The sequence below is a fragment of the Symphodus melops genome (assembly GCF_947650265.1).
Source record: "Symphodus melops genome assembly, chromosome: 3".
Classification (NCBI taxonomy): Eukaryota; Metazoa; Chordata; class Actinopteri; order Labriformes; family Labridae; genus Symphodus; species Symphodus melops.
In genome coordinates this window covers 16,236,469-16,249,176 of record NC_136693.1, presented here as the reverse complement: position 1 = coordinate 16,249,176, position 12,708 = coordinate 16,236,469, and the positions used below count along the sequence as shown (strand labels likewise).

The 12,708-nt window shown below is 40.3% G+C and overlaps 1 protein-coding gene across 2 annotated transcripts; it reads right to left on the bottom strand.

Annotated features, from left to right (window-relative positions):
- Positions 1–5,973: 5,973 nt before the first annotated feature.
- Positions 5,974–12,708, bottom strand: irx6a (iroquois homeobox 6a). 2 transcript variants are annotated; one of them, XM_079339803.1, is made up of 7 exons: positions 12,163–12,708; positions 10,761–11,030; positions 9,932–10,041; positions 9,407–9,702; positions 8,537–9,211; positions 8,189–8,300; positions 5,974–7,737 (listed from the first exon to the last, which is right to left on the bottom strand). In XM_079339803.1, the coding sequence occupies exons 1-6, from the start codon at positions 12,226–12,228 to the stop codon at positions 8,194–8,196; spliced, it is 1,524 nt and encodes a 507-aa protein (XP_079195929.1). In that variant the 5' UTR covers positions 12,229–12,708; the 3' UTR covers positions 5,974–7,737; positions 8,189–8,193. The 2 variants fall into 2 exon arrangements, with proteins under 2 accessions (XP_079195929.1, XP_079195930.1); XM_079339804.1 differs by having other exon boundaries at positions 10,761–10,980.

Below are 12,708 nucleotides of genomic sequence, written 5' to 3'. Positions count from 1 at the left end.
TGCTCCCCCCCTCCTCTCAGCTGTTTACCTTTCTGCTATAGAATGTGGAGCGTGTTTCAACTGCCCCTCTTTGATGCCTCACTGTATGAAAGCCACGTCACAACTCACATGCCACCATAACAACAACGCCTTGTTGTCAACAGCATGCTTGTTAAGGGTCAATGACTTGTGCATTGATGCTGCTTCATGCAAGTCTTTATTCTGTTTGTTTGTGTTAAACCAAGCCTGTTTGCACCTTTCAGCACTTTGTAGACCTTACATGAGTTTTTTCCACGAAGAGTCTTCTGTAGTTTTTCAACATTATGGTTGCTTAAAGGAGCACGTTTGCAACTTTGAGTCACTTTGCCTGCGTTTTAGTTTTGAGGTCAACATTGTCATTTTAATGATAGGTTCCATAATCATGGAGATACTGTTCTTGGAAATGCCTCCACATTCCTTTGTGTGTCTGTGTGATACATGAGGACCATGAGTAACAGTAAGCAGAACTGATGTAGACATCAGGCAGGTGTGGAGACTCCATTAGAGCTAGCATCCATTTGACTTGCTCACCAGTGTCTAATCCTACACAGGAGCTTCACACAGAGAGGCAGGCCCCCAAGCAGAGCCCAGTGGAGAAGAGTGCTGTCGACACCATACTGTTACACAGCCCCGCTGTGAGTTTTCCTCCTGCCCGCATGATGCCAATGAAAGTAATGTAGTGGAAATAGTCTGTGTTCAGATGGAGGTGGCTGTTCATTATAGGTGCTACTGCTACAGCTTCTCATTGCGCCGCATATCTGTGAAGAAGGGAGAAAACAGACAGGTGTGGAGTCTCCAAGAGAGACAAGCTGCTGGCTTCACATGCTGGACTTCATCTGTCAAATCTGCGGCGCTGTTGGCACAGGCTGAACTCAGGAAATTGGAGACATAAATTGAGGAGAATTGATAGTGCAGCTGCTGCTTTGCAGAGCACTGTTGCTGAACATTGTTGCTGTCTGCAGTCACAATGAACTGCTCCAAGGGGTGTCACCCATACAGCCTCACACACAAAAAAAAAAATTAATGTGACACATTTCTTCTCCACATCATCCCGGATCTCTTTTAAAACTCGTATATTGAACCTTATACTATACTTAATAAAATTGCACTATTCCTTCCCATCCTTTGTAAGGAGTTGTGCAAGTTGTACTGTATATACCTGCTATTTCATTTCTTTTATTTTATGGATCAAATCTACTCCTTCTTACATGTGCCTACTTACTGTTTTTGTTTTGTCTTTATGTTGTTTCAATATCCAGATATCTCCTCTCATCTTGTCAAGTATTGTAATAGTTTTTACCAGTTATTGTGTAAGTATCGCCCGCATATTGATGAAGGCATTCAAGAGTTGTTTCTATACATAAAGATTCAGGATTTAAAAAAATAACTTTTAAATAACTTTTAAAAAGTAACTTTTTTCAACATTTATAAAATAACATGTTTAATATTTGGCAACAACTCAGTTTTAAGTAAAGGTTCAAATTGCATCAACATTAGCTAACATAGGTTATGAAACTAAAACAGTTTGATTGAAGCTGGTTGAAAGCGGCACTGTGATTAAACATTAAATGGCAAGAAAAACCAACCTCATGGCCTCAAACTATTTAGTTGCCGACTGTACTTTCCATCCATAAGACATAAAGCAACATTTTATTCTATTACTTAGTCCAGTGTTCACTTTACTTTTAACTCATTGTTGGTCTCCACCAGTGTACGATAAAGAGCTGGTGAAAGTCTGTAATTACTTCTCTGTGTTCAGAGCAACTAACCCTAACCCTAACTTTTTCTCAATGTTTTGAAAAAGTTGATTCGGCAGCATAGACTCGACCAATCCAAATTTGGGACAGTGCAGCCAAATAAAGAACTAAAAGACACCATCTTTTAGTCACATGTCAGTCAAAATGTGGATTTACACCTTTTTTGTTTTCATGTTGTGAAACGATAAAGCCTTTTAAAGTCGAACTCAGACTCAACAGCAGGCATAAAAGGCCAACAGATGCCCAGCATAAAGGGGAAGAAAAACAGAAGGAGAGAGCGAGATTAAAAAATGAGATGCAGGGGATTATTAAAGGGCATGACACAGAAGATTATTCTGGTGTGTATACACTGGTGACGCCAGTGTAAGGTCACCAAAAGAAAACTGCCAGTCCAGCAGACAAACATAAAAGGGAAAAAAACAAGATAACAAGAACAAGAGTGCAAACAGTTAAGCACACTTTGGGTACAATGTAGGAATTCAGGCTGCACATGAAAGCGCCTCTCGTACTGGCGTTCTGTAAGAAGTTATATCATTGTGCACCCTTGTTATAGAGGGATTGACCCGCTTACGTCTGTATGTGTTTAAAGTAAACACTGTGATCTTTGATCATATTATCACTAATGTCAGTATTTACAGATGGTCCAAGATTGAGATTGACCTTGCCCTTGGTTTAGCATTTTAGCAATTGACACTGGGAGAGAATCATTTGGTTATTAGTAGAAATCATGAAAGCACAGATGTAAAACTTTGTTATCAGGTGACTCTTACCTTAGTGTTTTATTATCACTTTAATAGGGCAAGCCACGTGTTTAACAATATAACAGTGAAATGCTTGAGAGACAGGTAATATAAAAATCCAACATTTGTTTATTTCCAATTGAACAGACTAGGGAAGACTCTGAAATGGGAATTCTCCCACCGTGTCCTCCTCATAATCATAACATCATGTAACATTGTCTCTCATGTTACATTGTACCGAGCCTTGTCACTGACACTGTGTTCATTTGTATTGTACATTGTCATGAATACTGTCTTCAATATTTTGTTGTTGCCTTTGTCCTATCAGGAAACAAAGTGTCAAGAGGTCAAGATAATGCTCTGTATTTATTCTGACATGCAGCCTCTGTTTTTATCATCTCATGCTGGAGAGAGCGGAGGTCCATTTGCAAACGTCTGGATGAAACTGTTAGAAAGACTACTGTTGGCTTGGTGTTGTACTTAACACAAGTTTCCACAACAACGTCAAGGCTGTATTCCCTCTAAAGAGATCAAGGTCTACAAAAGAATCAGATCCTGGGAAATGGCAGCACTAGAATCAATTTGTGCTCCAGCCTGGTACAGCCTGGGTCTAGTCAGGGACATGACTGAGAGGGCAAAGGTGCTGGAGCAGATCACTCTGCCTGGACTACAGCCCAGGTGATGGAGTAGAGGCCTGGATTCTTTCGGACACGAACAGCACAGGTCAAACGCGGGTTATGGAAAGACTCAGGGGTCACAATGCAACATCTACCTAAACCACACAAAGCCAGCTTTTCATCCACTCTCTGGCCATCCCACCAAGTCCGTAATTGTCTTTGACAAAACTCATTAGCAGAGACCTTGTAGCAACATCGGCAATCAGAAATTCCATGGAGGGAGACATGCACAGAAACAATGTCCCACACACATTTCATTGCGCCTTTTGACAAAATGTAATGAAGTGTGTGTATTGTCCCCCTCAACTGAACCCTGAGCCACTGCGACAAAGACTTTGTTTTATGAGCCCGGGCTGCCCAGCGTGGGACACATCACATAGCACTTCCATGCTGCTTCTTCAGCCAGACCAGAGGGCAAATTATTGTTTGAGATGTTGTTGTTGATGTTGTTGTTGTTGTTGTTATGGCTCTTATTTATACGAAGGGGCCCTCGCTATCGTGTCAGAATAATCTATATTATTCTACATCGCAGGCACATGCTCATTAAGAGGGGGCCTAAATGTAAAGTTCCCATGTGATGGATGCTCCTGACAGCGCTTTGTCAGAGGTTAACCCCTCATTGACCTTTAGCATTATAGCCCACCAAACACTGCTGTAACAGTCACCAGTGGCAGCACCTTGAATACCACAGAGTGAAGCAATAAGAATAACAAATGTTTTAGACAAGGCCACGTCAGGCTCATATGCTTCACTTCAGTGTCACTCGAACAGAGCAGGTTTACCTATGACTCATATTAGGGATGGGATTATTCAATCTCATCATTATTTTTAAGTGTGCTCTATATTTCATATTTCAGTTACATGTTGACATTAAGCCGACACATGTTTTCAAGATGTTAAGAAAAAAGAAAAAGGAAGAAAATGTAACACGTGGAGCTCTACATAACGGGGATCACTGCATGCATTTCACTCAGACACTTCAGCTCAAAAAAGAATTTAACTTGTTTGAATGATTTTACAGTATCGCCAAAGAACCTGTCTCAGAATCTCTAGAATTTACACATATAAAGTTCCCAGCAGTCCAGAAAAGTCACTTTACAAAAGAAAACGTGAGTGTTGTGAACATTTTGTTTCTTAATGACCTGGATACAACTTGATGGATATTAAATTTTTTAAACATAACCCCTTGCACAATTAAAGGTGTGAATGTAGTTTCTATAGCCTTTTTACTGCCTTTGCAAATACATAAAAAAAAAAGAAAAGAAATCATGTACAGACAAACTTTCACATGACCTGTTTGAGAAAAAGTTCACTTTAAACTTATTTTAGGTTACAATTCTTCATTTTTACTACTGCGATTGTGAACATTGAATGTGATAGAATGTAAAAATAGCAGACCAACATTTTAGGAAAGAGAAGCGATTCTTTCTGCCACTTTTGAGTTTTCTCACCTCTCTGATTACAACAATGGTACCCCACTCCTGACAGTCAGCTGGCCTGTCGACTGGAAAAGAGCAGAGGATGATAGCAGCGACTTGGTCCAGAAAAGATCAATGAGCCCTGACAATAGAGGAGGGGAGGGGGTCCACTGAATGTACACTTGTGGAGGTGTTTTGTTTAATGACAGACATATGAGTATAAAGACCCTCTGATTGAATACAAGAGACACTCGCAGATTAAAGATGTCAAACCTCTTTAAGTATTCATGTTTATCACAGCTTGTTTTTCTTTTCTTTTTTGAATATGTGTGCCTCATTCACAGCTTATCTAAAATCTGTTTTGGATTATGCAAACAAGCTCTTGTAGAGGGCACCAATTGTCGAGCCCCCCTCCCAACACAAAAATGTAATTTACAAGAAGAAGGGTGTGTATTAGGGAGATTAAGTTGTGCATATATAGGCTACCTATGGAATATATTATTCCCTAACATTGTACTTTGCAACAGATTTCATGTCTCGCCTAAGATTAAGAATGTCAGACAAACAAAAAGTCGTGTGTTTGCCCCCTCCTGCTGTGTCCTCCAACACCAGAATCACCCAAATTACATATTTTTATTATCCCTCCTTCCTCACTTCGGAGTAAATCTCGGTTGTCTCCTTGTATTATAGCATCTGTGAATAGCCTTAGTGTAGTTTCTAATGTGTGGCAGCTGCTGATGTGTGTCTTGATTGTCTCTTCTGTGTGTGGGACAGACTAATTGACCTGTTAGCTGCTGTATGAGCCCATCATGGCCATTATCCCTGCTTTCCCCCAGGTAGCCCACGTCTCCACGGTGCTAATCCCATTGCGCATGCATCATTACCTTCAATGGCATAAGGCCCTTTTTTCTTTACAGCTGCAGATTTAATTTAATTTAGTTGTAAATATTTGATGCACACATATACCCTATATTTTCATGTAAAGAGCAGCTCGTCAAGCGTCAGTACTGATTACTGCTGAGGAGGAGGAAGAGGAGGAAAAAGGCTGCCTGTTAGCAGCGCGTTATTAACAGATGGACAGCAACTGTATCTGTATTTTTTTTTAAATTTAGACCAATTTTAGGGAGGGTGAACCTTTTATCTTTAATATATTTAGCTAAACTTCATTTTTATTCAACTTTTATTAAAGGACTTGCTTCTTTTCCCAAGTTGACTCTCCTATACTGTAGGTCACTTTTTGTATACAAATATTTCCGAGGATGCTACCTTCGTGTCTCCTTTTTTAGTTTTCTTGAAAATGAAATGCATCAAATGAGAGGTTGAGATTCTCAAAATAGTTTTATTTTACATTTTATAAGCCAGATTAAAACATGTTTTGTTCCTGCCACCAGTCTCACGCAAATCATTTATTCGGACTCAGATAATAACAGAGGGGATAAAATTGAACCAGGAAAAAAAAAAAAATCTAAATAGGCCTAAGTTATTATTTCTGACCTTCCTCATCTTCGTCATGTATTTTACCGGATTTAGCAGCTCCGTGCATCACGGACAACTCTGCCTTTGGCCAAGGACGCACAGGGTGGACCAGGCGCCTCTCGACTGAGCCTGAATTGCGCAAAAGACTTTCATTACAAGCGTAATCCCAATAACAAATGACTTAAGAGAGGTTGCCGACTGTTTGCAGGTATTGAATAATAACATTTAAATCATAAAGCCTGTAGTGATGATGTTAAAGTAAATCCTCTGGCGTTAGAAATAATAAGTGAATCTGGTATAAAACAAAAAAAGAAGCAGGAGGAGAATATAACTTAGTGATTTACAATATTACAAAACAATAACAATTATATTACGTACATGTAAGCGCATGTCTCTTTTTTGTTCAACAATTATGACCATTTAACATCTTTGTAAAGGAACGATAAGTGATGGACTTATCAAACTGTAAATGTCCGGCAGAATTGTGCTTCAAAATCAATATTCCAACCGCAATTAGTGCAAGCTGCCAATTCTAATTGTTTTCAACCAAACTATTTGATTTGAGGAGTTAGAGATGTGAGGATCAAAAGTTTTCAGACTGTCAGGAGGCATCTCTACAGTCATCATCTTATTACAGCTGTCTGCAGAGGATTCACCAAAGTTGGACTTTAATGAGATGGACTATGGGCAAAACAAGCGAATCAAAGATACTTTGATGGACCATGTGAATTTCCCTGCCGGGTTTGATCCTACAAATGACCTTTTAATGAACACAATGTTAAGTTAGTGCAGCGGCTCGCTACACAGGGGACAAAGCAGCATTCATCCTGTGTTTCTGCTTCGTTGCTCGGTCTGAACAGTAACAAAGTGTTTGATGCCACTTGTGATTAGACGTTGACAATAGAGAGATGATGTCCCCTTTCTTCCACAACTTGTGGATTTCACTCACGTCCCTCTGTGAGTTATGACCCTCCATCAGCGCCGCGTCGAGTCAAGATGAGAAACTTTGATCAAATGCACATCCGCAAAGCTTTTTTAATTGGCTCTAAAAATAAACACGAAACAGAGGGAAAAAGAAAGCTTTTGGAAAAAATTGTATTCTTAGAAAAAATGTCATGAATAGCAAAAAAATAAAATAAAAACACGGAGGAAGCTTACACAGAAACATTGACAAAAAGCTGTTCAGGTCCACGCGCAACACAGGACGATCCACTCCTTATATGGTCAACGACAATTTCTCTTTTACATCAGGCAAAATGACAAGGAGCCACAGTAAAAAGCAACATGTAACGAACCACGTAATAACCAAACATTAAATAACCAACAAACGGGACAACATAATCAAATAATAATAAATACACACAAAAATAAATAGGGTTGCTGAACACTACACGATTGCCTTACACAAATGTGGCCGTTTTTTTTTCTTTTTCAAATCTGGGCCAACCTCATTCCTTTGCATCTAGAGTTTTTGCATAAAGTCTTTAACACCGTAGGAAACAAAGTTGTGCAAAATGAATGTCCACAGTCTGACAGCTCTCACTGTTGCAGCAGCACCAGGGAACTCCCATTTAGAGTCCACTGCTTGGCCAGTGTGTCCTTAAGTGCATAAAACATGTCCCTTTTTTATAGTGGTGTAGGCTTCAGCAATCTAGGAGAAAAAAAGACAAAGAAATTAAAAAATAAGGCCCTAAATAGGAAGGATTAAGCCATCATTAAAGGGTAAACAAAAGGAACTCCTGTATGTTAACTACAATTGAAATATCAATTCTTGCATTTTGATGGCTGCATTGCTTATGAGTACTCACTTGCACATAAGTTTAATACAAATTTGGAATTGCAATATTTAGGTCAATGAAATACAATTTACTGACAAATATGTAACATGATGATGGGGAAAAAAGTTGAAACGTTTTTGTTGTACAGTGTTATTTTGTGCCTCATGTTTATATGTTGGGGTGTAGATGCGTGTGTGCGTGTGTGTGTGTGTGTGCATGTGTGTGTGTGTGCGTGTGTGTGTGTGTGCGTGTGTGTGTGTCTGTGTCTGTGTCTGTGTCTGTGGTGACTTCACTGATTTCTTCCAGTTCAGTGCCGACCCTCACCTGCTTCACCTCTTCATCACTGGTCTGAACGCAGTGACCTTGTCATCCTGCACGGTCCCGCAGGCTTCACTAAGGTCAGATGGCTGTGTATCTTCTTTGCCACCAGAGAATCCTGAACACACACACAAAAAACACACAGGTCAGAAAGCTGCTTCAAATGTAAGACGGTAGACTTTAAAATAGCCCTTTTTTTTGTTTGAAAACACGATTATTTTTTTGTAATACTTGTGCACTGCTAGGCAAGTCACTACATCAATCTGTCACCAACAGAAAATCTCTGAGCTGGGAGACTCAAGATCAGTAAAATCCTTTCAATAAATAAAAGGTTGCACAGATAGGAGGACATACCTTCAATAGAGTACTGGCATCTTTCTGGGAGTGCAGCGTAAGATGAGCAGTGAAGTTGGAGGTCTTTGTGACTATAGCTGCCTGTGCCGTAGACCTTTGAGTGCAAGGACGAGCCCTCTGGAAAGGGGCTCTCAGTGTTGGTCACATTGCTAGATTCATGGAGGCCCCTGATGCCTCCACACTGTCCAGCAGGAGCTCCACTAAGCCTGGAGCTCTGAAGCTGGCAGTCCCCGCTTGAGTTTCCTGCCCTCAGCTGCTCTGAGTTCTGCTGCTGAGGGCTCAGTATGACCCCAGAAGCTGCCGTGCGAGCCAGAGACCAAATCCGCGGCTTATCGGATGCCTCAAAATGGGACAAGGACACTGTTCCTGTGAGGCCAACCGAAGAGGCTGCCTTGGACACCATCGGGTCCAGGAAGTCAGATGGGAGAGAAGGGAGGGTGGTTACACTTTTGATGGCGCAGGGAAACGGGTGGAAACTGTTGGTTAAACTCAGGTGCAAATCTGAGCTGCAGTCTCTCTTTTGAGGGGCTGCAGACACAGCCATGGCCCTGTGGAGGTCCTGCTCTTCAGCTGCCGCCTTCTCACAGTCACTGTCCAGTTTATCACAGTCATCCTCGTCCATATCGTCCAGATCACTCAGGTGCAGATCCTTCTCCTCCTTGCAATCGCTTGAATCTGCATGGAAGAAAGTGGTTTTTTTTAGGAAATACTCTCTCAACTTTAAAATGTTGCCCAGTTTGAATGTATTTACAAAAAACGTTTTTAATGGACCTTTTGCTTTTTTTTAATAACATACCTAAATTTAGTGATTAATACCCTATTCTAAGTCTAACACTAAACAAGCTACCATAAAGCTCACAAATAATTTACCTTTGGTGACACAGTCCTGTTCACTCTTGTTAAGGTCATCCTTCCTGTCATCTCCAGACTTATTCTTTGGGGACCAGGTCATCTTGTTCTCCTTCTTTAGCCTCCTCCTGGCATTGGCGAACCACGTGGACACCTGGGTGAGGGTCATTTTGGTGATGATGGCCAGCATGATCTTCTCTCCCTTGGTGGGGTAGGGGTTTTTGCGGTGCTCATACAGCCATGTTTTCAGGGTGCTTGTGGTTTCTCGAGTTGCATTCTTTCTTCTGGCTGTGCTGTTAAACTCTACTGTCCCGTATCTAGAAATTGAGAAAGACAGACAGTGGTAGTTAGTAAAGTTCATTTTTGATTCACTCGTGTAGACACCTGCGTTGTTTAAAATATAAAACAGGTCAGTGAAGGTATCAGCATGGAGTCACACTCTGACCTTTCATCTATTCCCTCTGTGAACTGTGCTTTTAATGTACAGAGATGGAAAACGTTAATGCCATTTCTCATATAGCACAAAGTGTACAGAAATGAACTCACCTGTCATACTGATACTGTCCCAGTGAATGGTCATACGGGTAATACGCAGTCGTTTGAGTGATGCCAGAGTGTAAAGTGCCTGTGCTGTCCTTGATGTCGTACTGTGGATTCTGTAAAAGAAAGTAAGCTTGTTGTAACATTCCTATTTTGGCATCCTTTCAAAGTTTATTTTGACAGCATTTATAACAGAAATGTCTGTTATAAATAACAGACATTAACAGACATTTTTTAAATCATGAATAACTCTAATTATGAGTGATGCAAGCAAAGAAATTATTCCCATTCAATACATCTGTTTGTTTGATTAGAAAAGGTTAAACACTGATATGAATAATCATTTTTAGAAATACTTCTTTTAAGTTTTTACACTTTTTCCAATCAAGTGCAACGTTGTCATGGAGATTTCCTTATTTTGCTCACTTTATGTATTGGAATAAAACAGAAATAAGAAATAAACTTTCTAAACACTGCCAAATAAACTAAACACAACCAAATGTTAGTTTAACAAGTAATGTAGTCCAATATCCACTCAAAAATCTTACTCTATTGGTAAATTTTGACAGTGGAGTTATTAACATACCAATATTTAGTTTTAATTTTCAAAGAGGAAAATACATAGTATATAGTAAATTGAATTTGCTATCACAAGTTAAACTAACTTTTGCACTATACTTCCCCTTGTCCTAGGGACTTTGTGCAGACTGCATGCTGGATTAAACGAGCAGATCATGTTGGAAGTGACAGATAAATTGATGAACAAAAACCGGTTGATTTGATCGATCATGTTGAGCCCCCCTCCCCACTTTTAACGCATCGAAAGTTTACCCACCAGAGTAGAGTAGATCGCGGATGGGTCGGTGCTATAGGGGAAGTAGTTGGCGTAGTTCTGGCTGGCTGCAGCCGCTGCAGCGTATGGAGAGCTGTACATGCCCAGCGCTGCGTTCAGCTCCGTCCGGCTGCTCGCCAGGAGCCTGTTCTCGTAGGACGGACAGCAGAAGGAGGCAGCGGCAGCGGCGGTCTGAGAGCCGCCTGTCCCGTCAGAGACCGACCTGGAAATCGAATCGCAGCAAGTCGTACTGGGGTTTGCCGACACGAAAAACTGCATGAAGAGAACCGTGGATAGAAATAGTCATTGGCTGTCTGTTCTTATCTGGATGACTATGCCAGCTCTGAAGTGACGGCACTGCATGTAGACCTCGAAGTTAAGTTGATCAATTCGTATGATGAGTGTGAATGTTATATCCGAAGAAAGAACGTGTGAGCATGTTTCGTTTGTTTTTGTTCGCATCGGTTCACTTTCATGAATCACGTGTTTTTATCCTCATGAGTGACCTGCCTTTATCTAAGGTAAGTTACTACAGAAGATTATGATAACGAGAAAAGGTAGCTCACACTGTAAACAAGTGCAATAGTCCACCTGACATCCTTTCATTCTGATTGTTTTAATCAAAAATGAGAATGACATACTGCATGTCAATGTATTTGTTATCAATATCGTGTATTTTTAGTGGATGATGGAAAGAAGAAAAAAGATGTGCGTAATTTGTGCGTACAAGTGATCTGCTCCTGTTCCTCATCGGCTTTAAAATTAGAATTTCAGTGTGGGATGGAAAAAAACTAAAGTTGTCATTGTTTGGTGAATTTCCAATTGATTCAAAATGCATATGGTTTTAATATCATATCAAATCTGCCAAACTTTGACAATTATAAAGAAGTTGGGTGGCAACTTTTCCATGAGCAACTTTTGTCCCATGATTGAATTGAACTTCAGTGAATTTGTCATTCGGCGCAAAATTAAGTTATTAAAATGTAAATAATCAACTTTAATCTAGACGAAAAATCATCCATAGTGATGAACTGTGTCTAACATTTTGTATGTCTCAGATATGTGACGAGAAAGTATGAGCAGTACGCAGCACAGTGCAATTACACCTCTTAGAGTGAGCAATAGGTGACATTCATTTCTATTGTCATCAGAAAAACACGTGAGTTCATTCATAATTCAGTGTAATTGGACACGGGTGCGTGTATATCGATATTTGGATCAACAACAAACGCAGCACCCGAAAATAGCTGTCAATACCGCCAAAGCGTTCACTCATTCAGGATGTTTATTTTAAGAAAAGTGCTCTGACTTTACCGGAATAGAAGAAAATATACAATGTACAGGAAAAAAAGCTATTTGAATGTGTGTACACTAAAGTTAAGAGAAATGAAAAAGAGCGTCTTACCTGTGAAGTTGCATTGTAAGGGTATCCGAATTGCGAGAAAGACATAGCTGCTTCTTTTGTTACCATCAGCAATATTCTTCACCCTTGATCGATTGCACCCAATTCTACTTCAAATCCACCGTCTTCCACACATTTCCATGCACGGCCTTTCGCTCAATAATAGATGACTTCACTCATAGGAGGGAGACTTTAGGCTGGCACCAGCTGCAGATTGTTTTATATGAATGAATAATCCCCCCCGAGGACCCGATAAGAAATGAAATTAAGCGTCATTAAGTGCAAAAAAAGTGTTGTTGTGTTAGCTGAAGGAGGCTTAAAGGATAACGTAAGACTTGCAAGATATGGACTCTGCTTGTGCTATTATTTGTGGCTCTATAGTTCTTTAGCATTCATCCATGCAAGGGTATCAGCGTGACGTCACTGTAATCCCGGAACGGCAGGGTACCAAGGATGGAATAATGTCTTTGCCAATCACGTCTAACGCAGGCTTTTCTTGAGGTGCACTGTACACAGTGTTGTACAGCTTTTGTAATAGAATTTTTCACC

Bases quoted from the DNA above. Each gene is read 5' to 3' on its own strand.
- irx6a (XM_079339803.1), bottom strand. From the start codon at position 12,228: ATGGTAACAAAAGAAGCAGCTATGTCTTTCTCGCAATTCGGATACCCT. The intron at 9,212-9,406 runs GTAAATTATTTG...TCTTCCATGCAG, and splicing joins ACAGGACTGTGTCACCAAAG to ATTCAAGCGATTGCAAGGAG. The intron at 8,301-8,536 runs GTATGTCCTCCT...GTGTGTGTTCAG, and splicing joins ATGCCAGTACTCTATTGAAG to GATTCTCTGGTGGCAAAGAA.